Source organism: Prenolepis imparis, unplaced genomic scaffold (assembly GCF_030444845.1).
Source record: "Prenolepis imparis isolate NDT839.2.m4 unplaced genomic scaffold, iyPreImpa1.0 SCAF_8, whole genome shotgun sequence".
In the NCBI taxonomy this organism is placed as follows: Eukaryota; Metazoa; Arthropoda; class Insecta; order Hymenoptera; family Formicidae; genus Prenolepis; species Prenolepis imparis.
In genome coordinates this window covers 3,819,121-3,842,914 of record NW_028141166.1, presented here as the reverse complement: position 1 = coordinate 3,842,914, position 23,794 = coordinate 3,819,121, and the positions used below count along the sequence as shown (strand labels likewise).

Genomic DNA, 23,794 nt, shown 5'->3' with positions numbered 1-23,794 from the left:
AACAGAAGATCTGTTTGTTCTTTAGCTGAATTTTGGCTGTATTAGTTCAGAGTTTATCTTTTTCCTTGCAATATCGAATAAAAAAGATAAACTCTGAACTAGTACAACCAGTTCAGCTAACGAACAGACCTAGGCCGGTACTCATAGTCCGATCTTATATTTAAGATCGTCTTATTAAGCCCGATCTTGAGATGTTACATGGCCATTTGATTGGTTGAATGGGATCTTAGTTAACCTCAGACTACACTTAAGACGATCTTAAATATAAGATCGGACTATGAATACCGACCCTATAGACTATAGAGTATACGTATACCGGTGCAACTTACTCTTCGTCGGGAGACGTGGGAATGAATCTTAAGAGAAGCGCTCTTGCGCCTCTTTTCAAGCGCAGCTGCAGCGTAGATCGGCGGTGCTCTCTCATGCGCGAATTAAAGTCGCTGCATCCCACTCGCGCCGATGGCTCGCCGATTACGTGTCTGGTTGTTTATAACCCAGAGAGACTTTGTCGTCGCTGTGTGCTCGCTACCGTGAATGCGAATACGAAAGGAGCCAGTGGCGCGACGATGGCGTGGCATTAAAGATCCGCGGGCAAGGCCGCGTTTTTGCATCGATCAGGTATGAGACTGCACGGCGCGAATCTGTATCCTCTAAACTTCGAGTATGAACACGCAAGTCCACCTTGTACCTTTTGCCTTTTATTCAAATCGTAACTTATTACAAATTTGATTTTTTTTCACTATAAAGAACGTAAAGATCACAAAATTGTCCTATATATGCGCGATCACTTTTTTCGCACTACGCTTGTCACACACATGTTATTTTCTTTTTATATTCTTCTTTAACGGGAGATGCTGCATTGTTTTCTCTCCTTCTTCTTTATTTCTGTATCTCCGCTCTTTCGCCACGATCGCACACAAGGTTTGTTGTTCTCCGGAAAGATTCCAATTCGCAAAAGGCAAGTTGCGACGGACGGATATGCGAGAATAACCTCTAACGTTCGCTTGGCGCGACGGTCGGCGCGGCACTGACAATTGCGTATTGCGTTTCGGTCAAAGAAAGGCGCCGCGGCGCGCGATCAGACGCGGCGCGCAATCGCGTGATCTACGTGCGCCCTGGGCTGCGTTCGGAAACGTCACCCGAGTGCATTCCCTCTCTTTCTATATCACTACTCTCTCAGTGATATAGAAAGAGAGGGAATGCACTCGGGTGACGTTTCCGAACGCAGCCCTGCGCGTCTGCTACTCTTATTTCCCTCGTGCCGCCGCCGCCAGAATTAGACAAAAGAGCGGAAACTTTAATTCTCTCAAAGAATCGCGTATATGCGCGCTAATATTAATGCGCGAGATTTTACCGTACGTATTGTGTATATCCATTCAGACTATCGATACGGATACAATTTTGCACGTTGCATCTGCGTGTAAATGCAACATGCATCATGCAGTAGTATGTCATACGCATAGCAGATGCTGCGATAATTTCACCAGTGATGGGTAAGATACATTTAAAATGTATCTCGATACAGATACATGTGAAAAAATGTATCTAGATACAAATATGTAGATAAAATATGTATATAGACACAGATACTCATCAGATATTTTTAAAATATCTCAGATATATATCAGATACTTTTAAATTATATAATATCATAATAATAGTAATATGCACAAAATATACTGAATAATTCTTTTATTTATTAATATTTTTTGTTTATATTACGACTTCATTCATTAGTCTTACACATCAAAAATGCCTTAAAGATATCATCACTCAATCTATGTCGCCGTGGTACTAAAGTTTGACCACCAATGCTAAATAATCGCTCAACCGGTGCTGATGACGATATAATTGTGTTGAACTTTAAAATCAAATGTTTTATATGAGGAAAACGCGTTATTGCGATATGCGATACTTTTTTGCTTGTCTGATAAATAAGAGAGAACCTCCATGCCGAAAGAACTGTCAGCTGTTTCTATGTGATCTTTTAAAAATTTAAAGAATTAGTCAATTCAAAGAAATACGGGAAAATCTGAAAATGTATCTGAAAAGCAATTAAGATATTATTTTTGTATCTAGATGCAGGTATAGATACTCCAATTCGTGTCTCAGATACAGGCTCAAATATACAAAATGCTAGATACTATATCTAGATACTATCCAACACTGAATTTCATATAATAAGATTGTTCGACATTACAACACGGTGTTTTAAATCGAGCGTGATAAATAAATCATATCTTTCATTTATAGATTCTTCAGCAAATTTGGAATCGGTTTTTCTTTAGCGATACCGAGAAAAGTCAACATTTGTCGCGAATATGTATCGATTAAATTTTTTCAGCATTAAAAAGGTGTTCGAAAAAGGTCATCTTGTATAGATAATATGATTATTCTGTTTTACTTTTCGAAAGCGTTATTAGAATGACGTGTGGGGCTCGAATAATTAATATAAAATTTATAATCGCGTCGGTCTTTTTAACAATAGGAAAGTTGTTCATTTGTTACCTGCTTATCTTCGTGTGTATTACATATAACGTAATATATTTTTAACATAAACTCCTTACGGATCGATCGCCTTCTGACTTTATTTGACATGACTGTTGACATTTTAGTTTTTACATATATCGGTTTTTTTTTTAGATTTGCGACGAAGACGATGCATATTTTTACCAGCATGTTGATTGCACAATCGCATATATAATTTCGTTCAGAGATTGCCGGAATATATTCGAGAACCCAATGTCCAATGCGAGATTAATAACATCGCGAATTACTTAAAATAATTTACTTGACCGATATTCGCGCACACGCAGTGCATATGTCGAGATTTATCTTGCTACTTTTACCAAGTATTTGTGCCGCTCACACGCACTAAACATCTGTTGCCTATTCACCACGATCCTCGCGTCGCGACATAGGATTGGAATCATTAACGCATTTAGCCTTTTAGTCTAAATTAACCTTTGCGACTATGTTAGGATATTATCGCGCAGTAGAACGTTAACCTTGACGACAATAGATCGCGATCCGGGCTACACCACACCCTTCTTGCCTCCGCACTGAATGAAAAACGTCAGCTCTTCGAGGTCGCCGCCATCGCTATTAAATAATACAAAATTGTTGCAGACGTAATACATCTATTATTATTACACGTATATGGTAATACTGACCCATTATAAGATATTCCTTATTTCATATGCGTTTCCATGAATTCGTTTTATTATTATCTTGTTTTATTCAAGCGTTTTATCAACGCATTGACACGATATTGAAGACGAAAGACTTCATTTCTTTTTATAAATATACGATAAAAAAAAGATTGAACCGTTTCGGCAAAGTAATAAGTTCTTATTATTCAAAAATACGAAATACGCGCTTATTGCACACATTTCAAGGATGTGGAAAAACCTTGCAATCATGAAAAAACGATAGGGTTCAAAATTTCCATAAGTTACTCATTAGTGATAAGAATTTTATGATGATATAGTGAAGGACATGTTTCAAAATTATATATATATATGTATATGTGTCGCAACTTGCAACAGTAATTCGATTCTGTGAATCACAGAATATTGAGATAGCCATCGAAGATTGCATTTAATATCGCTAAATTTCCACAAACTGATATCGCCACCGACGTCACCGCAAGGCGTTAATGAAAGAAATTTCAAACACAAAAGTTTAATTATTCTTTTATTCGTATATTTATATTACTAAAAGTTACATTGACAATTTTTACAAAACGTATACGATGTCATCTGATAGGATTTGAAATATTAAATATATTCATATTTGTATATATTTAAATAATCAGAAATGCGCGAATTTCAAATTTTATTATATTGACTTATATTGATATTCGCATTAATTCGCAAGAACAGTTAAATTTAGATTATATAACATATATTTATGAGTCTAAAAAAATTATATTTTCCAGAAATATATTTATTTTCGTCTCACACGTGCATAATAAATAAAATATATTAAAAGTTTCTTTGCAATTATACAATATAGGGGAAAGTGTTCAAGTTTTTCTCTGTATACATAATGTATATATGTACTCTATACAAATATAATACATTGAATAATAAAATATTCTACTCGCCACAATATGTATAAAAAGAGTATTTCCAATATATTTAAAAACATTTTTTTGTTCGAGATTATGTGCTTTCTTGTAATTAAATTATATGTGTAGTATTGGTTGAAGTTTTTTCGGTGCAAGAACGCGACGTGTATAAGAATTGTATTAAGATTAATAAGTACGTGGTGATGCTGCCCACGATCTATAAGTAAAATTACAAAAATAAATGATATATTTTTAATTAATAACATCAAATAATCAATTTTACTCACCGCGGTGAGAAGCGTCGCGTCCACGTTGAGACCTTTCGCAGAAAATGCATTTTCTCGATGCAGTATTTGCAGAGAAAACAGTTGCAACTGCAATGTTAGATGTCATCACGCAATAGTTAAATTAAGGATTTGGAAACATTATTATAAATACATGAAAAAATTAAATATAATAAAATTATATTAATGTTTTCATATAAATATATAAATTAATATATTTAATTTTGTACTACCTCGTCTTTGATCTGCTTATCGTTGGTATTAATAAGCACTTCGTGAACAGTAGTGCCAATTTCTAGGGCCTGATCTTTGCCGGTCTCGCAAGCCCACACTATCAACGATATTTTCGTAGAGTAATACAAGATGGACGTGATGTAGTACGAGTACCAGATCTGTTTGTCCAAATTAATTAAAAGTACGCCGTTTTCTCTTTCTACTATATAAAAATATAGACTGAAAGTGATCTCAGCGAAGGTCATAACTATAGTGGCGAGAAGCTGTAGACTGAAAATCACGTTCAGATTTTGTACCGTGTCGCTGACCATCAGATGTCGTTTTTTCAGAGCTTTGAGCTCCATAAGCAGGAACGGATTCCTCTGCTCATGGTAGATACGTCTAAGAAGATGCGGTTCATCGTTTACCACGAGTTCCCGCAAGTTCGCCAGATTGTCGTTGATCTTCTTGAAACAGGCCTTCAATACACAAACGCAATTCATATATAACATATCCATCTGAAAGACTAACAGAGTGATGTACAGCATGAAGACTTTGAACAAGATGTCAAGATAATTTGCGGAGTAACAATTCGGCGTTTGCCCGACTAAAAAGATGAAACCGAAGATGTCTTTAGCGTGGATTAGCCTGGACAGCTTTTCATATGTTTCCGGAGGCAGTTTTGCAGAGATCTCCAGCACAGTCTGGAGCAGGCGCATTCGCGGTTTGGTCAGGATATACGTGACGATCGTTATAAAACCGCCTAACAAGTGGTAGCAGTTACCCTGAAGAGTCGCAGGTACTCCTTCATATTTGAGCTTTCCGGAGATATCGATCTCATAGAGTATCGTCAGCCCGTAAATGCAGAAAACGCAGATGACAACGGTCGACAGGATGTAGCCTGGTTTAGAGATTTCGAAGGTCGAACCGTTGATCTTGTATGGAAATATTCCGAGAATCTTGCAGAAGAGGAAGCAGGGATACATCAGGGATTGAAAGTCCGTCGCGTGGAACGGTCGCCATCTTTTCCGCACTTTACTCTTGGCTCGTCCATGAAACTTCGATGACTGATGAAACATGATCAGCAGAGTGTCATGGGAGAATAACAATTTGAATTGTAGACTTCAAATAATTATTAATCACATTTTTAATGCCCTTTCAGCATTAATGCTAATGTTCAATTTCGAGTGCTTCTTCTCTGACTGTAGATTCTTTGTTCGTCTTTTCGCGACGAATGCGTAAATGGACATGAACTCTTTGTGAGATCTGTCTATATCCGGCGAGTTTAAATTTAAAACTGCGAAGAGCGTTTTCCTGCGTCGAATAGCAAGACAGAAGACGCAGGGATCATTTGTTAGCCGTGAAGTAACCATGGTACTCTTCGATCGGTACTTATCACCCCTGGGATGCAGCGCTTAAAGTAATGATGTGTAATTGTTGTGACATACGACCCATCATCTTGCGCATCTAGATCGCGCACAAGGTGAATCACTTGTATACACGAAACAGAGGAAGCATCGGCTGCGCAGTATCCATGTGACCATGTCAGTAGCTCTCAAAGATCTGTTAATAACGGCCGACTGGTTTCGTATTCAATATTCTTATCGCGTGTACAGGATGTTCATGACATCTTTATGCATCCACGCAATCTCTTCGAGATCTCTGTTCCTGGTTCTATTTGTCGTTAAATATAAAAATTGTTTACTCGATCAAAAAATGATATGCTGCCAACTCGATATTTATTCTTTGAGCTTATTTTGCACACAGGCTAATATGAGTTATAAATTATTTTCGCGAATCTATTATAGAAACAAATCATGTTTAATTTGTACATAATATTACACTAAAGCGTTATTGTTGACGTGCAGCGCACATGTTTTGAGAAACACTGATATAGATCGCCGTGAAAGGCGTATGCGTAACGAATGTAATGTTGATAAACCGAGTTATGATGCAAGGACAATGCTATTATCTAGATTAAAATTAATCGACGTATTCCCTCGACTGATGAAATTGTTAACAAGTACGTTATGGTCTATAGACAACAAATTACTTCGAGCTAACTGGTTTTTTGTACTTCAGCGACAACAAAAGGGATGAAATGGCACAAACGTTATCATCACGATAATACGTCGACTACATTACGTCTTAACGAAACTTCATTAATTGATAAGTGTGAAATTTGAAGGACAAACATACCTCTAATAAACTATTCTAATTGTTTTTGAAAATTAAACATTAAATCCACTTTAAGTATGATTACGTTCCTACTTTTGATGAAAGATGTAAAAACAATTGAAATAAAAAAATTAATTAATAAAAAATTGAAGGATTAGACTTTTAAATTGAGAGTATTTCTAAAATTCTAAATATGTACATACATAGTCATATATGTATGGTAGTATTTCAAATTCATCTTCTTTAACTTATGGATTCTTTGATCAATTAAGAACCAATTTTTCTTTCATAAGATCGTCGAGATGTATCCAAATTGGTTAAAGAATTTACAGATGAAAGGAAAGACATCCTTTTATATATCAGCGATAACTATAGGATTGCCTCACAGAGTTATTTATTTTAATCTACCTTGTAATTGATCGCTCTTTACAGTTGATCGTGGATTACTTCACGGATATTACACACCATATAGGTTTTATTTCTTATGTATTATATCTTTATGTTTAACTTTCGTCTGAAGCCTACAAATTGTAAAATTGATAGCCCAGGTAGCAAGCGTACGTCATTTTGACGTCGAATGACGTCATAGACGTCGAATGACGTCATAGACGTCGAATGACGTCATAGACGTCAAAATGACATCATTTTGACATTTATGACATCAGTTTGCTACTTAGGAGAATTTTGTTAGTATATTAAAGATTATTATGAATAATGCAGTCATAATCGTTATAATCGTAAAATTATAGCTTATTATGGATAATGTAGTCGGATATGTTTGTTTATTTAATACAGATGTAGATGCATAAGGGTGATCGCTTTTAAAGTTCTTTTAACGCAAGTGTTCTTGCGATGAGCGCATTACTGTGCATTCTTTGATATGTAAAGGCATATTAAGCTCATTTAAAAGCGCTATTAAAATTTAAAAGCTATTCAGCATAGAAACGAATATTTATCATATGTTGCTGCTTATTTGAATGTTCTCCATACAATGCATATATTGTTTATGCGCAAAATTTTAACTTATGCGCGAGCGTTTTACGTAATTTTATTTGGTTCAGCACACTTGCCATGGATTTCTGTCTCACATAAATATTTCCATTTTAAATATATTTCTACGTGTTTACGACGCATGACGTTCCACATAAAATAATATGTTTATTACTTTTGTCTTTATAATACGAACAATCATATTAGCAGTATAACAAAAAACTTTTATGCACAAAAATGCGATGATGTGTGATGTCTTTGCGGACGAAGCACATAAGCCTTGAAAATATATCTAAAAAAGACTTGAAATATTTACGTATTTTAAATTATTAGATAATAAGAAATTACATAATAAAAATGATATTTTATGATATTATAATGAAGAAAACCAGTTACAGTATTTTGATTCATATATACAAAATATGAAATTAATATTTTTTAAAATATTAACATAAATTTTTTTTTTTTAATTTTGATTTTATATTTTGATACGTATGCGCAGAATTACAGATCTTGAGAATGAGAAATCAATGTAGAATTTATTTAAAAACAATGTAGAATTTAAAAACCTGGACTGTGCTATATTAAATTCTTCTTATTTCGTATAATTTTCAAGTTTGTTTCAATAAAATATCAAAACTATTTATAAATACAAATTATAAAATTGTTTTTATAACTAGTTGAAACGAGGTATTTTTAAATTCCAAAAACTTCGCGTCCATTACAAATTATCTGCAACAGTATATCTGTAACAATATATATATATATATATATATATATATATATATATATATATATATATACCTATATATAGGTATATGTAACTCAGGAATATATGTAACATAGGAAATTATGCAGAAAAATTTTAGCATCATTTTAATTTTAAAATTTGATGTATAATATATTGTGTTATTACTTTAAATTTAAATTTTGAAGTTATTATTAATTCTAAATTTAATTATTATAATATAAAGCAATCTTTGTAAAATTAATATCTAAAATAAATACTAACATAACTGTAGCATTAGTGAGAATCATTTTAGCACAATTATTATTGAATACACATTTTAGAAACTAATTTTATAAATCCCACACATTGCAGTATAAATTATATAATTATTATTTAAACATTCTTAAATCTAAAATTTCACAAAGAAATTTAAGATAGAATGCATCAAACACGCATGAAACATATGCAACATAAGTTATAATTACAAAATTCTATTTTAGCAAAAGATGTATATGTTTTGCAGAATCATCTTAACATAATTATTGCAAAAATATCCTATGGGTAAAAAAATTGAGAAGTATTGAGATTTAAAAGATTCAATCTATTTTATATAGAAATACTCAAGAATAATTAACACATTTAAAATATTTCGCAACATTTTGCCGTATCATTATGTATATACATATACATATACACAGGGTATCCGAAAACTCATAATTGATCTTCCAGGGGCAGATTCCTGGGATCATTTGGAGACGATTTTTCCTCAGCGAAAATGTCGAGGAAGACCATCATTTTTTGCATGTTCCCAATTTTTGCCATCATGTATCTTTGTAACTAAGCCTTAAATTCAAATTCTATTAAAGTAAACTCTACTTGAAATTAATTGAAGAATGTGGTTTTGTTAATATTTTATTTCTAGAAGGCTTAGTTTGCGAAAAACCCTTTATTTTCAATCGCTTATAACTCGAAAATTATTGGTGCCTCGACATTTTCGCTAAGGAAAAGTCGTCTCCAAATAATCCCAGAAATTTGTCCCTGAAAAATCAATTATAAGTTTTAGGACACCCTGTATATTCATATATCTTCGAGATATCTTCTGAATGCCTTTTGGATATCAAGCAAAAAATAACTCAATTTAGTGTTTTGGAAAGCTCTCGAGGTAAGCTACAAGAATATGTAATAAAAAATAGGAGGTTCCATTTAAGAAATTGAAGATGACCTTCACGTGACCTTCAAACGACTATCCAAGGTCAAACCAATGACACCATCTTATGTCCCCCTCGAAGTCAAAAAACTTTTGTATGTTTTCTCTAAAATGCATTGTTCAAAAAATATTCGCGTGCGGATTGATTAAAATAGCCCACCCTGTAATGTATATATATATATATATATATATATATATATATATATACAGGGTGTCCCATTTTAATCTCCCCAGGCAAACATCTCGAAAAATATGGAAGATACGGAAAAATGTTTCAGACAAAAGTTGTAGGACTTGAAGGGGGACAGATGATGAAAATATGGACTTGACCTTGAGTGACCTATTGAAGGTCAGGTAAAGCTCATCGATGTTTCCTAAAATGGAACCCCCTATTTTTTATTGCATATTCTTGTAGCCCTTGTCGAGACGTTTTCAAAACACTACCTATTGATGTCTCTTACGCAAGCCGTTCATATCCCAAGATATGAAGCTTCAAAGTTGACATACCGCTGGCATTTGCATTACCCGATGTACACCGCGGGGAAGTTGTTCAGTCGAATTTGTATATCAAGTGGCTCTAAAAAAGGCAGACTTTGTATGTGTGTGTGCTTCTTTAATAAAACTTTTATCTCTCTTTCTCTACCATTTTCTTATCCTTTCTTTTACATCAAAATAACCAAAAGAAAAATAATTAGACAAAAGTTTTACTAAAGAAGCACACACACACACACACACCCACCCACACACACAAAGTCTGCCCTTTTTAGGGCCACTTGATGTACAAATTTGACTGAACAACCTCCCCGCGGTGTATACTCGTCAAAAAAATTATCGCAACACGTAATTAATATCAAAATTTAGCATAAATTCAAATAAGCGTATCTCCGCGAAAAACTATCGTATTTCAAAAATTTTTTTTTTGTTTTAAAGGGTAAAGTCTCTACTTTAAGGAACTTTCGTTCGATTTTGATTTTATTCTCTCCCCCTTTCTCCATCCCTTTAAAAGGGAGGATGTGTTTTTTTTTCAAAAAATTGCATAGTTTGACGAATTCTACGGAGTGTACTAAATTTTTTTCGCAAATATCATCATAATTATCGTAAAATATGGACTTTTCTCTACAAATTTAAAAAAAAATTGAATACCGTACGATTTTTTTTCGCGAAGTTACAGCATATCAAAGTTACCTATGCATTTTTGCCTATGTATTCAATTACCGCCAACATTAGCATTATCCGATGGGCACTACGGGGAAGTTGCTGGTCGGATTTTGCCCATCGCGCGTGCGTGTGTGTGTGTGTGTGTGTGTGTGTTGGGACAGAGATATATGTTCGTATTTAAAATAGTGTATTTCTACCTCGTCTTCGGATGACCTTTTATGGGAAGATGGCTGCATGATTTTGAAAGACTACCAACCAATTTCCAGCAATTGGAAGCAGCCCTACATCGAATATGGTTCGAAATTCTGCAAGCCACAATTAGAGCCTGCATTAATATGCGTGAGCGCCTGCAAGAGGTCATCCGAAGACGAGGCAGAAATATACAATTTTATATACGAACACATATATCCCTGCCCCAACACACACACACGCACACACACACGCGCGCGCGCGCGCGCACACACACACACACACACACACACGATGGACAAAATCCGACCAGCAACCTCCCCGTAGTGCCCATCGGGTAATGCTAATGTTGGCGGTAATTAAATATATAGGCAAAAATGCATAGGTAACTTTGATATGCTGTAACTTCGCGAAAAAAAATCGTACGGTATTCAATTTTTTTTTAAATTTGTAGAGAAAAGTCCATATTTTACGATAGTTATGATATTTGCGAAAAAAATTTAGTACACTCCATAGAGTTCGTCAAACAATGCAATTTTTTGAAAAAAAGACACGTCCCTCCTTTTAAAGGGATGGAGAAAAGGGAAGAGAATAAAATCAAAATCGAACGAAAATTCCTTAAAGTCCCAGACAGCACAGTGACGTTTTAAAAACGTATTAAAAATGTACATATTGGACGTTTTGTACGTATTTATAACATCCATATTAGAGCCTTCGACATCTTTAGGACATTTTAGAAATGTCCAGTGTTACTTTTCTGGACAATCGAAACATGTCCATTTTAAGGATGAAACGAATTAAAATTGGACCTGCTTCGAACATTGAACGTATATTTTATAGTAGATAGGTGTAGGTATATATGTAAATTTATATGTTTAGAGTTTAGAGTACTGAATATACCTTACTTATTTTAGTACACATACAGCATCAAAAAATTGCAGAAATCTTGCAAACATCCAAAAGAAACAAGAAAAAAAATTGTTGAAACTGTGTAAGTTCATTTTGTTTATCCGTAATACTTAGATATTCGGGTATTATATAATCTTAATATTCAATATTTGCAAGCTTTATATATAATTCTCATAACAAATCTTAAATACGGGAAAGATAGCGCCTCGTGCGTCACATAGCGGTAAATAAAAGAACTAATAATTAATGAATACTGTTTTTATAATATTTTTGGAATGTTACAGTAATATTTCGTTTAAAATATTACAGTTACATGTTCTTATAATGTCTCTCCAATATTACGTTGCAACTTGTAAGATTATAATATTGCTGCAATGTAAATGAAATGTTCTGTGCTGTACGTAAAATGAATGTTTTTAAAACGTCTAAATATAATAATACTTTGAACGTCTAATAATGGATATTCTTAAAACATTCATATTATATCCATGGACATTTGGACTAAATAAAAACCAAAACTGGACGTCCATTGGATATTCTGTGCTGTCTGGGGTAGAGACTTTAAAACAAAAAAAAAATTTTTGAAATACGACAATTTTTCGCGGAGATACGCTTATTTGAATTTATGCTAAATTTTGATATTAATTACGTGTTGCGATAATTTTTTTGACGTGTACATTGGATAATGCGAATGCCGATGATGTCAACTTTGAAGCTTCGTATCTTGGGAACGGCTTGCGTAAGAGACATCAATAGGTAGTGTTTTGAAAACGTCTCGACAAAGGCTACAAGAATATGCAATAAAAAATAGTGGGTTACATTTAAGAAAACATCGATGACCTTGACCTGACCTTCAATAGGTCACTCAAGGTCAAGTCCATATTTTCATCATCTGTCCCCTTTCAAGTCCTACCACTTTTGTCTGAAACATTTTTCCGTATCTTCCATATTTTTCAAGATGTTTGCCTGGGGAGATTAAAATGTACAATACAGTGTTCCGTAAGTCGAGGTAAATCGCTCGGGAGATGAATGGGGAACCAAAAACAAGAAAGAAAGTTGATACAAACATAGGTCCAAAAATGCGTTGTTTTCGAGTTATCGCCATTTTTATGTTAAAATTTGAAATTGCTTTTGTTTTCGAATTTTTTTGTCAAAATTGAAACATGAGATGGTTTTTATGAGTTTCAAAACATAACTAAAGTCAAATAAAAGTTGCGGGCTGCTTTAGCACTATCTAGGATGCACCACGTGGAGGTACAGCCCGCTTAGCATCCCTTGGCAGAGATCAGGACCCCAGTGATCCCACCCAGTGAGAAATGGTGATCGAATCGATGTCAAATTGACGTCGATTCGACCAATCATTTCTCGCTGGGCACAGTTCGTCTCTCCTGTGGTATTTAGTGACTCCAAACCCTCTCTGCCTCTCTACCGTGTGTGTGTGTGTCCGCAACTTTTATTTGACTCTCGTTATGTTTTGAAACTCATAAAAACCATCTCATGTTTCAATTTTGACAAAAAAATTCGAAAGCAAAGCAATTTCAAATTTTAACATAAAAATGGCGATAACTCGATCGAAAACAACGCATTTTCGGACCTATGTTTGTATATTAACTTTCTTTTTTGTTTTTGGTTCCCCATTCATCTCCCGAGCGATTTACCTCGACTTATGGAACACCCTGTATATACACTCACTCCAAAAAAAAGCGGTACACTTAAAATTTGGGAAAAAATTATCAAATTTCAAATGACAATAACTTCGTAAATAATAAAGATAGAAAGATTTATAAAAAACGAAAATGAAGCTTGGAATCTCTACTTTAAGAATCTATTTATTTTAATGTTGCGAGATAAATTTATTGAAAATGTGGCGGATGACAAAACGAGAGCATGCAAAATTGAAAAATAATGGTCCGAGTTCGCCACGGCACATGGCGTGAGTCAAATATCGCAACTTAATGGGATAAAAAGCATACGATAGTACAGAGTCTCCTCTTTAAAATGCTTTTTTAATCATCTCGATACGATGATTTTTCGCAGAGTTATTCGCATTTAAAGTAAAAAGTTGCCTTTTTATTCAAATGTGAATATCTCACAAGTAACACTACTCAAGTGCCATTCGCCGATATTCTTGAAACTTTGCACACACGTAGTACATCGAAAAACATTAAACACGTGTTTTTTTATTTTGGCTAACAAGGCGTTTTAAGGTCGGGTATAGTACCACTATCTTGCCTTCACTGGTCGGGTATAGTACCACTATCATCATATGCTTTTTATCCCATTGAGTTACGACATTTGACTCATGCCATGTGCCGTGGCGAACTCGGACCATTATTTTCCAATTTAGCATGCTCTCGTTTTGTCATCTGCCATTTTGAAAAAAATTGTTGCACATAATTGCGATATAAAATTTCGAAAAGTGGAAATGCGAACCTTTAAATGCTTTTTGTAAAATCCTGCTAGTTGTGCTGGGATATTCAATTTTGAATTTTTAACAACGCCGAATTGCAAGAATAAGAATTCCGTGGTTCGCCAGCACCGCGATATTTTAAGACTCCAAATTGTCCTCGTGGTTGCGTGCGTATGTGTGTGTGTGTGCGCGCCAGGCGTGCGTGAGTGTCGTGTGAGAGCCTCCTAAAAGTAAAAAGTTACCTTTTTATTCAAATGTGAATATCTCAGCGAAAAATCATCGTATCGAGATGATTAAAAAAGCATTTTAAAGAGGAGACTCTGTACTATCGTATGCTTTTTATCCCATTAAGTTACGACATTTGACTCACGCCATGTGCCGTGGCGAACTCGGACCATTATTTTTCAATTTTGCATGCTCTCGTTTTGTCATCCGCCATTTTCAATAAATTTATCTCGCAACATTAAAATGAATAGATTCTTAAAGTAGAGATTCCAAACTTCATTTTCGTTTTTTATAAACCTTTCTATCTTTATTATTTACGAAGTTATTGTCATTTGAAATTTGATAATTTTTTCCCAAATTTTAAGTGTACCGCTTTTTTTTGGAGTGAATGTATATATATATATATATATATATATATATATATATATAAAAACAGGATGATAAATAATATAAACAAGTAAAAGAAGATAATAACAATAATATATGTTATATCAATACATAAAGTTAAAAGAAGTAAAATAATATAAAAATTATCATATGAGTTAAAAAAAAACAGATTTTCTTTGTATATATATATAATAGTCAATATATCGTATTTTATCAATTCTAAAATAATTAAAACATGTTGTCAGAATTTACAATATTATCAATTTGTTATTATATATTTTATATTTAACATTATAGATATTTAATTTTAATATTTTATATTTAATTTATATATTTAATTATTTATTATTAGCTATATTATTTAATTTTAAATATTTTTATATTTGACATTTAATTTTAGTACATATTTAATGTTTTTGAAGAGACTGTATTTTTTTTGCTTCTGAAATGAGATACAAATTTTTCAGATACGATACAGATCAATTATTCAATGAGTGGACCGGAAATTGCCTTTGAAAGGAAAAGAAAGGAACAAAACTGCATGTGCAGGGCTGCGTTCGGAAACATCACACGAGTGCATTCCCTCTCTTTCTATATCGTTGAGAGAGAAATGGGGTGCGTTCCGTTTCACGCATGAACTGCATAAAACGCAGCGCATCGCATGAGCGCATTGGCTCGTTCCCTTTTTCCCATCACTCTTACTGCGCATAGAGAAACGGAACAGACTCTTTGCAGACAGTCTCCTTCGCCTAAATAACTCTCGCGCATGAACCATGCATGGACTACACCACCTCGGGAGCTGAGGCAGCTCGTGCGCTCTCATGCGCGGCGCGACATGGCGCGGCGTTGTGGTGAGAGACCGTTCCCATGCGCGCATGAACTGCGCATGGACTGAAACGGAACGATCTCGTGCGCTCTTATGTGCATCATGCGAGAAACGGAACGCACCCATATGATCATAGAAAGAGAGGGAATGCACTCGGGTGATGTTTTCGAACGCAGCCCAGGGGCTCGATTCTTGAATTAATTCGCAAGAGAAACGTATGCGCAAATTCGGCTCTTACAGAAAAGTTGCAAGTTGATTGGCTATCGCATGGCTTTTAGCCAGGAAGAATAGAGATAAGGAGGCCGAACTATGGCCGGTATTCATAGTCGGTTCTTATATTTAAGAATGTCTTAAGTACAATCTTAAGATGTGATTAACCAATCACAGAGTCGTATTTGCATCTTAAGACATTACTTAAGACGTCTTGAAATAAGAACGGACTATGAATACCGGCCTATGTGTTTGGGATGTGCGACCAAAACCGAGGCCCGATAGTAGTACCTATAGGTACCTATAGATGGCATTGCAATCACAAGATGCTCGTTAGTTTGAGAAAGAGGATAGATTGCAGGATGTAGAGCAAGAAGGATAGAGAATGACTAACCAAAAGTCCACCGTGTACGTGTGAGTCCCGTGAGGCAAAAGCGCAACCTTGCGAAGCATTAATAAACTACAATTAGGCTCGACATTTAGTCGCACATTTCGATAATTCCTCAATGCTAGTTCGGCCTCCTTATCTCTATTCTTCATGCTTTTAGCCAATCGACTTGCAACTTTTCTGTAAGAGCCGAATTTGCGCATACGTTTCTCTTGCGAATGAATTCGAGAATCGAGTCCCAGAGAGAATGCAATTGTTATGAACAGTTGACTACGTTGCATACTCATCACTAGATGTCTCTAACTTTATTTGGCGGTATTTGGCGGTAATAGAGAATTTTCTACACGATTCTATAATTCGGCGTCATTAGAAGTCCAATGCACAGTCCTGTGATTATACATGCATGACAAGAAGAATCAGTTGCCTTACTTTTATCGTTACAAGCTTCTCAATTGTTATTAGCGAGCTTCATTTATTGCGTTCTGCACTCATCTTTCGTAGATATCGAGACTTAACCTAACAAGATGGATGACAGTATCGAGAAGGGAATTATCACGCGCATATATCTGGAAAATTTTGTGTAAGAACGAGAAATTATAATTTTGATTTTTATTAATATATTATTACATATTCTGAACATTCTCGTATTATATTACATCATGTTACATCATACGAGGATGTTCATGAGGTTCGTCCCTTTGTTTATAAGGAAAATAGTGAAACGGTTAAAACCACATTTATTAGCTTTTATCTTTTTTTAGCCTTTACTATTAGTCTTTTTCTACATATGAATTCCGCAAAGTTTACATTTTTCCCAGTGATGCAAGATCTGTCGGATACAATTATTGTAAAAATCGACATATTGTCTTTAAAATAATGTTACTAAAAATTAATAATATTTAGAAAAAAATGTTTATCAATTTGTAAAATTAATTTTTATAAATTTTTAATAAAATTTTAATAACATTTTTCTTAAAAGACTATCTGATAGATCTTGCATCGCTAAGAAAAATGTAATTCTGCAGGATCATATGTAAAAAAGGGACTAATAAATGTGCACAGTTTCAACCACTTCATTCTTTTTTTTATAGGCAAAGGTACGAACTTTATGAACACCTTGTGTATCTTAATTCTATCGTACAATTTATAATTTGGTGTATGCTTTTCTCAATTTAACAGGACTTATGACAGCGTCATATTGAATCCTAGCAGATATCTTAATGTCATTGTTGGACCTAACGGTTCTGGCAAATCTACCATTGTCGCTGCTATAGTTCTTGGCTTAGGTGGCAGACCTAATATTATTGGACGAGCACTTCATATAGGAGAATATGTCAAATATGGATGTCAATCCGCAAAAATAGAAATTTATCTGAAGAATGGTAATAAACAGGATCATGCAATAGTCAGGACATTTACCAAAGAAGGATTGTCTAAATGGATGATTAATGGTTCTTTGTCATCTGCAAAAGCTGTACAAGAATTTACATCCAGTCTTAATATTCAGGTATATTTTGCTTTATTATTATGTACAATCTTTAATAAAGTCATACATATGACTTAATAAAATGATACATATATGAAATATATTTCTTGATGACATTTGTTGTCTTTTGTAGGTTGATAATCTTTGTCAGTTTCTACCGCAAGATAAAGTGCAAGATTTTTCAAAAATGAATGCTCAAGCACTGTTAGAAAATACTGAAAGATCTGTTGGAGATCCAAAACTCCTAGAATATCATCAAGAGTTGAAAAAACAAAAAACTAATGTCAAGGAATTGCAGCTTGATGTAACAAATAAAAAACGATTATTGGAATCTAAAATTCAAAGACGTGATGGACTCCAACAAACTGTCAGTACAATAAAAGAAAGAAAATTGATAAAGAAAAAAATTATAACACTGAAACAAAAAAAGGCATGGATGTTATATGAGGAAATGCGCAGAAAATTAGTGGAGGTATATAAAAATTTAATTTTATGTGCTATACATTATAACACATTTTGTATTATATTTTTATTAAAATTTTATTATATAACAGTCTAAGAAAGTCAGAGATGCAGCAGCAAAAGAAATGCAGTTAATAGATACCAAACTAAAACCAATAAATAAAAAACTTGAAAGAATGAAGGGTGATATAACAACATTAAAACAATCGTTAAATGATCATGTAAGTAAGAGATAAAGCTGCTATATCCAAAAAGATTATTTAATTCAATAATATATTTTATATTAACAATTTCAAATATGTCATATTTTTAGAACAACAAAGTTAAAGCTAAAAATACGAAATTAAAAAGTATAATAAATGAGATTCTTAGTTGTGAAAACAGGATTAAAGAATCTGAGAATACATGTTCACGTAAAATTCAGACAGAACAGACTCGAGATCAAGATATTAATCTCGCACAACAGCAGAAAAGCAAATTGGAAAATGATTTCTCTCTTATGATTAACGAAATTGGAACAGGTTCGTAATTGATGATTTAATTGGCTAGAATAATAATAAATATTAATGAGAAAGAAAGAGAGAAAGAGAAATAAAATGTGTATATATATATATATATATATATATATATATATATATGTACTACAATATGTATTATATGTTTCAGAGGAAAGTTTAACGAAACAATTGCAAAATATTGCAAGTGATATGGTAGAACATAGGAGAAAAATTGATGATCTCACCAATAAAAAGAATATATTAAAACACGAAGAAGAAAACTTCGGCCGTGACATAAGAGGTAAATAAATAATCTCGCATATTATAATATTATAATATTTTCAGTTTATAGTCACTATATTTATTTGTTTATTAAATTTCCCAATTAAAATTATGATTGTAGCTATACAAGCAGAACAGCAGTCTTTCAATATTGATGTGAAGCGTTTAGAACTCTTGAAACAAAGGAGCGCTGATGCATATAAAGGTGTGCTTTGGTTAAGAGAGAATCGTGATAAATTCTCGGCTACAGTTTATGAGCCCATGTTACTTAGTATCAATGTAAAAGACGCTTCATATGCCAAATACTTAGAAAATATAATACCGTTTCGAGATTTAGTCGCATTCACATGCGAGAGCAAACAGGATATGAATCTCCTACTGAAGTACCTGAGGGACCAACAGAAATTGCAAGTCAATGCAGTTTATTCCGATGCTACGAAAAAAATTATGCAACCGAATATACCGTTGCAAGACATTAAAAAATTTGGCTTTAAGTATTATTTAGCGTCACTTATTGAAGCGCCGCCCGTCATAATGACATATCTGGTTTCTACGTATCATTTAAACAATATTCCTGTTGGAAACAACGAAGTTGAGAATCATATAGATCACATACCTCGCAGCTTAAACTGTTACTTTAGTGGTGAGTTAGTTTTTTACACATAAACTTTACAAAAATACGATTTTCTGCTATATAGATTTAATAAAATTTTCTTTGCAGAAAACAATATTTATTCTGTGAATATATCTAGATATACGCGCACAACGTCGACAAGAATAGGAAAAGTCACTGGAAATGGCCTATTATCGATTATTCTAGATAAAGTCAAACTACAGAGACTTCAAGAACGGTATATTAAAAAATATACATTAGTAAATACACAGTGGCAAAAAGTTTCAAAATTTAAGTATCGCTGGCGTTAGCATTACCCAAGTTGACCTTCACGGGGTCCTTCAAGGTCACATAAAGGCCATATCAATATAGCCACATAATAGACCATTTGATTTTCTAAAACTTTTGTATTTAACATTTTCTTTCATAGTCATTATTTTCCAAGATATTTGACCGTTACGGAACTTTTTGCCATCACTGTATATTTATAATCATACTATTATATATTAGTAAATATATAATGAATATAATAATATATATGTATAATAGTAAATTAAAACATTATAACGGTTTATATTTGGTTTAGATTAAAGAATTTTCAAGAAAAGATGAATCAATTCTCGATTGATATTAAAGAGAAAGATGATAAGATATGCGTGGAAACTAAAGAATTAGATAAATATCGATCTGATAGGAATAAATATCAACAAAGTATTCAGCAGATTCAAGCATTGCAAGGTAGAATACGCATAGCTGCTAACAAAATCAAACAACTGGAGATGGACCGCACGAGTATTGATAATATAAAAGCCGCATGCACTAAGGAGATTAAGGTTTTTTTTCTTTTAAATAATATATCGTGAACATTATCTGGTCTAGCTTACATTATCTGCACTTACATTTAATGAATTCTTTACAGGCGATTATAAAGAAACAATTACAAATGTATAGAGAGTATAATATAATTCTGAAGGAATGTTTCAAGTGCGTTACAAATAATGATGAGGTCAAATTTGCATTAGCCTTACTACAACAAACTTTAGTAATTAAAGAGAATGATGCTGCGGAATTAAAGGATTCGTTGAAAAACACAGAGAGGATATTTAAACAACATGATGAAGAGTTTCAACCTTTAAAAACGGAAGCTGAAAGACTGTTTAATGAAGCATTGACGAGCACAAATAATATTAATCCACAACAGGATGCATTTAAGCCCATAAATAAAGCATTTGAAAAATTGCCGGCTACTATAGCTGAAATAAATAAAGAATTAAATATCTCTCAAGCAAAAGTTTTCTGTATGGCGAAAAACATAGATGCCGAGAATGTAAGTGTAATATATAATGGAGAACACGATTATTTCAACATGTAAATTCTCTCTCACACGATAAAAAAAATATTAATTATTTTCTTTTTACATCTTTAGGTGTTGTGTGAATATGAGGACATACAAAGTAATATTCAAAACTTGACTGAGTTTATCAAAAAGAAGACTATTAAACTAGAAGAAATGACAAAAGAGATTACGGAATTAAAAGAAAAGTGGTTACCACCATTGGAACAGCTAATTGAAAAGATAAATATGAGTTTTAGTTCTTTCTTTTCCATGATGGATGGTGCTGGTGAAGTTACGCTTGCGCGTGGTGAAGATGTTGTGAGTTTATATGCATGGTTTACAACGTGCAAAATAAAAATTCTTTCATTGACTAAATATTTCTAATGCTTCCAGATGGATTTTGATCAATATGGTTTAACAATCAGAGTAAAGTTTCGAGATGCAGATGAATTGCAAGAATTAACAAGACATTTTCAAAGCGGTGGCGAAAGAACTGTAACTACTGCCATTTATATGATTGCGTTACAAGAATTGTCACGCGTACCATTTCGCTGTGTGGATGAAATTAATCAGGTTCGTTACTACATATCGCACATCTCTCACGACATATTTACCATAATTTATATCTTACAATTTAAATATTTTGCGATTATTTTTTAGGGCATGGATGCAATTAACGAAACTCGAGTTTTTAACTTGCTTGTTAAAATGACAGGAAGGCCAGGCAGTTCTCAATATTTTCTGCTCACACCAAAAGTAAGCTCACACCAAAGCGTAATATAATATGACCTATGATCCTTTTTCGTTACATAATAATGTTTATTAATCATTTTGTTTTAATAGCTTTTATCAGATTTATCATATGCAGAACATGTAACGGTACATTGTGTTTTTAATGGACCAGTTATTAATGTGGATGATAAAGAATTTGAATTCAATACGGAGGCTTATTTCAACCGTCTTGCATTGACAGCTAATGTGTAGAAGAGAAATGTAAAAGTAGACAATTTTTTGTTCCTTTATACACAAAAAGACATACAATTTTCCAGCTGATTAAAGAAATTTTTTGTTTTCTGTGTGTATAAACTAAAGTTTGAAATATTTTATGTTTTTAAAATATATAGAATGTAAAAGTTAGTCTTAAGATATGATAAATTATATTTTTGATAACATTTGTGTGTGCATGTGCGCGCAATCAAATTAAGCTAAGAAAAAAAGAGTTGTATGTCAATATTAGAACTGAAATAATATATTAACACCAAGTTATTTATATGTGCTTTACATATATATATGTATATATGTAATATATAAATATATATATATTTTTTTAGATTTAAAATACATATAATAAATATGTATATATATAAATACATATTTATATATTTATATATATTTATATCATATATATATTTATAGATAACGTGTTAAAATTATTTTTTCCGTAAAGGCACATATTTCCAGGTGTTTGTGCAATTATTTATTTCTTTCTTTTTCCCTTCTTTTTCTGAGCTTCTGGCCATGGAAAACCTCGGCACTTAAGCACATCCATGATGTTGTGACATGTATAATAAGCATTTTCCATTACGTCCTCGTTAAAGATGTCCATAGCAAATCGTGCCTTGCCACCGCTTCTTCTTGATTTCTTCGATCCTTTATTCTTGCTGCCATTGCTACCTTTAGCACTTTTTCCATTGTTCTTTCCATTAGTTTTCGCGCCGGCCTTTTTCTTGCTTTTGCCACGCGTTGCCATTGAGACTATTCGATTAATACCTTGACATGCAAATTGATAAATGTGATTTAAATAGATAATACTTTTTTTATAAGTGTGATTAATTAGCATTTAATATTAATTAATTACCATTAAAGTAATATTAAAATTCTTTTGATTTCTGTGTTCTTTCACTACAATTTTTGTCGTATTGTCTTTGTACATACATTGAAGAATTGGACGACTCAAATCGGAATAAGCACTTTCGTTGCCATATCAACTTGTAACAATTACATCAATGGAGGAGTAAGTTTATCGATCGCTAACTAGTCAATTTCTCAGAATTAATACAAGACAAGATATTTAAAACACTTTCCATATATTAACGAAAAATTCATATTGATATGTCAGGTTTCATCTTTTAAGAAGCGACGAAACTTCACTTTTGTCTTAAAAAAAATTTTTTTTTTAAGCGATCGAGATGTTCTGGATTATTGTTTCTTCACTGAAATACGTGTAAAAAATCTTGAGTCACCGACCTCCGAATTTACGTAATATGAGCTTGAGCAACCTTGACCTTAAATATGCGCACAGTCCGTTAACTGATATTTACCTGTCTTGGGTCTCAAGGTGAAACTTATGAGATATCATATAACACACATATCGTTACATATGATCTTTTTCTCCAAATATTTTCAATCACGATGAGATGACAGTTCGAATGTTATTATTTTACGTCTAAATGCTATAATAATTTAAACATCAAATATTTCGACCTATTTAAATTTTCCTCAAATTTATATAATTTACAATATTTACATATTGTATAATTCATCATTTATTTTAACAAATAAAATTGAAATTTGAAGTTGAGTACAAAACGAAAAAAATATTCGGAGACGGACGATCTCTATTCGTGAGCTATTTTATGCAGGCAAATTAGAAAACGCGTGGAAAATAAGACAAAACGTTCCGGATAAGCGCGGTTTATTATGACGTATATAAAATTCAGATAATATATAAATAACATTTGG

At 33.1% G+C, this 23,794-nt stretch overlaps 4 protein-coding genes across 5 annotated transcripts in view; 1 reads left to right on the top strand and 3 right to left on the bottom strand.

Annotated features, from left to right (window-relative positions):
- Positions 1-1,054, bottom strand: part of LOC145940068 (uncharacterized) — a 37,642-nt gene extending 36,588 nt beyond the window's left edge. For both annotated transcript variants that reach the window (XM_083044895.1, XM_083044898.1), the window contains exon 1: positions 330-1,054. The gene's annotated coding sequence lies outside the window, so the exon portion shown is untranslated. The remainder of the gene's footprint in view (positions 1-329) is intronic.
- A 2,970-nt stretch (positions 1,055-4,024) lies between these two features.
- LOC145940069 (putative gustatory receptor 28b) lies at positions 4,025-5,697 on the bottom strand. The gene is made up of 3 exons (XM_083044901.1): positions 4,590-5,697; positions 4,360-4,446; positions 4,025-4,289 (listed from the first exon to the last, which is right to left on the bottom strand). Exons 1-3 carry the CDS (start codon positions 5,646-5,648, stop codon positions 4,185-4,187), a joined length of 1,251 nt encoding a protein of 416 aa, XP_082901027.1. The 5' UTR covers positions 5,649-5,697; the 3' UTR covers positions 4,025-4,184.
- Positions 5,698-16,533: 10,836 nt separating this feature from the next.
- Positions 16,534-22,323, top strand: Smc5 (structural maintenance of chromosomes 5). Its single transcript, XM_083044062.1, has 15 exons — positions 16,534-16,701; positions 16,878-16,956; positions 17,556-17,883; positions 17,996-18,334; positions 18,417-18,545; positions 18,638-18,845; positions 18,991-19,122; positions 19,225-19,746; positions 19,825-19,954; positions 20,303-20,549; positions 20,636-21,043; positions 21,143-21,370; positions 21,446-21,625; positions 21,713-21,808; positions 21,896-22,323. The coding sequence occupies exons 2-15, from the start codon at positions 16,901-16,903 to the stop codon at positions 22,034-22,036; spliced, it is 3,144 nt and encodes a 1,047-aa protein (XP_082900188.1). The 5' UTR covers positions 16,534-16,701; positions 16,878-16,900; the 3' UTR covers positions 22,037-22,323.
- A 155-nt stretch (positions 22,324-22,478) lies between these two features.
- On the bottom strand, positions 22,479-23,441 carry LOC145939336 (uncharacterized). Its single transcript, XM_083043581.1, has 2 exons — positions 22,911-23,441; positions 22,479-22,822 (listed from the first exon to the last, which is right to left on the bottom strand). The coding sequence occupies exon 2, from the start codon at positions 22,800-22,802 to the stop codon at positions 22,530-22,532; it is 273 nt and encodes a 90-aa protein (XP_082899707.1). The 5' UTR covers positions 22,803-22,822; positions 22,911-23,441; the 3' UTR covers positions 22,479-22,529.
- Positions 23,442-23,794: the final 353 nt, after the last annotated feature.

Bases quoted from the DNA above. Each gene is read 5' to 3' on its own strand.
- LOC145939336 (XM_083043581.1), bottom strand. From the start codon at position 22,802: ATGGCAACGCGTGGCAAAAGCAAGAAAAAGGCCGGCGCGAAAACTAAT.
- LOC145940069 (XM_083044901.1), bottom strand. From the start codon at position 5,648: ATGTTTCATCAGTCATCGAAGTTTCATGGACGAGCCAAGAGTAAAGTG. The intron at 4,447-4,589 runs GTAGTACAAAAT...CTAACATTGCAG, and splicing joins ATAAGCAGATCAAAGACGAG to TTGCAACTGTTTTCTCTGCA. The intron at 4,290-4,359 runs GTGAGTAAAATT...TTTTACTTATAG, and splicing joins ACGCGACGCTTCTCACCGCG to ATCGTGGGCAGCATCACCAC.
- Smc5 (XM_083044062.1), top strand. From the start codon at position 16,901: ATGGATGACAGTATCGAGAAGGGAATTATCACGCGCATATATCTGGAA. The intron at 16,957-17,555 runs GTAAGAACGAGA...TCAATTTAACAG, and splicing joins ATATATCTGGAAAATTTTGT to GACTTATGACAGCGTCATAT. The intron at 19,747-19,824 runs GTGAGTTAGTTT...TTTTCTTTGCAG, and splicing joins CTTAAACTGTTACTTTAGTG to AAAACAATATTTATTCTGTG.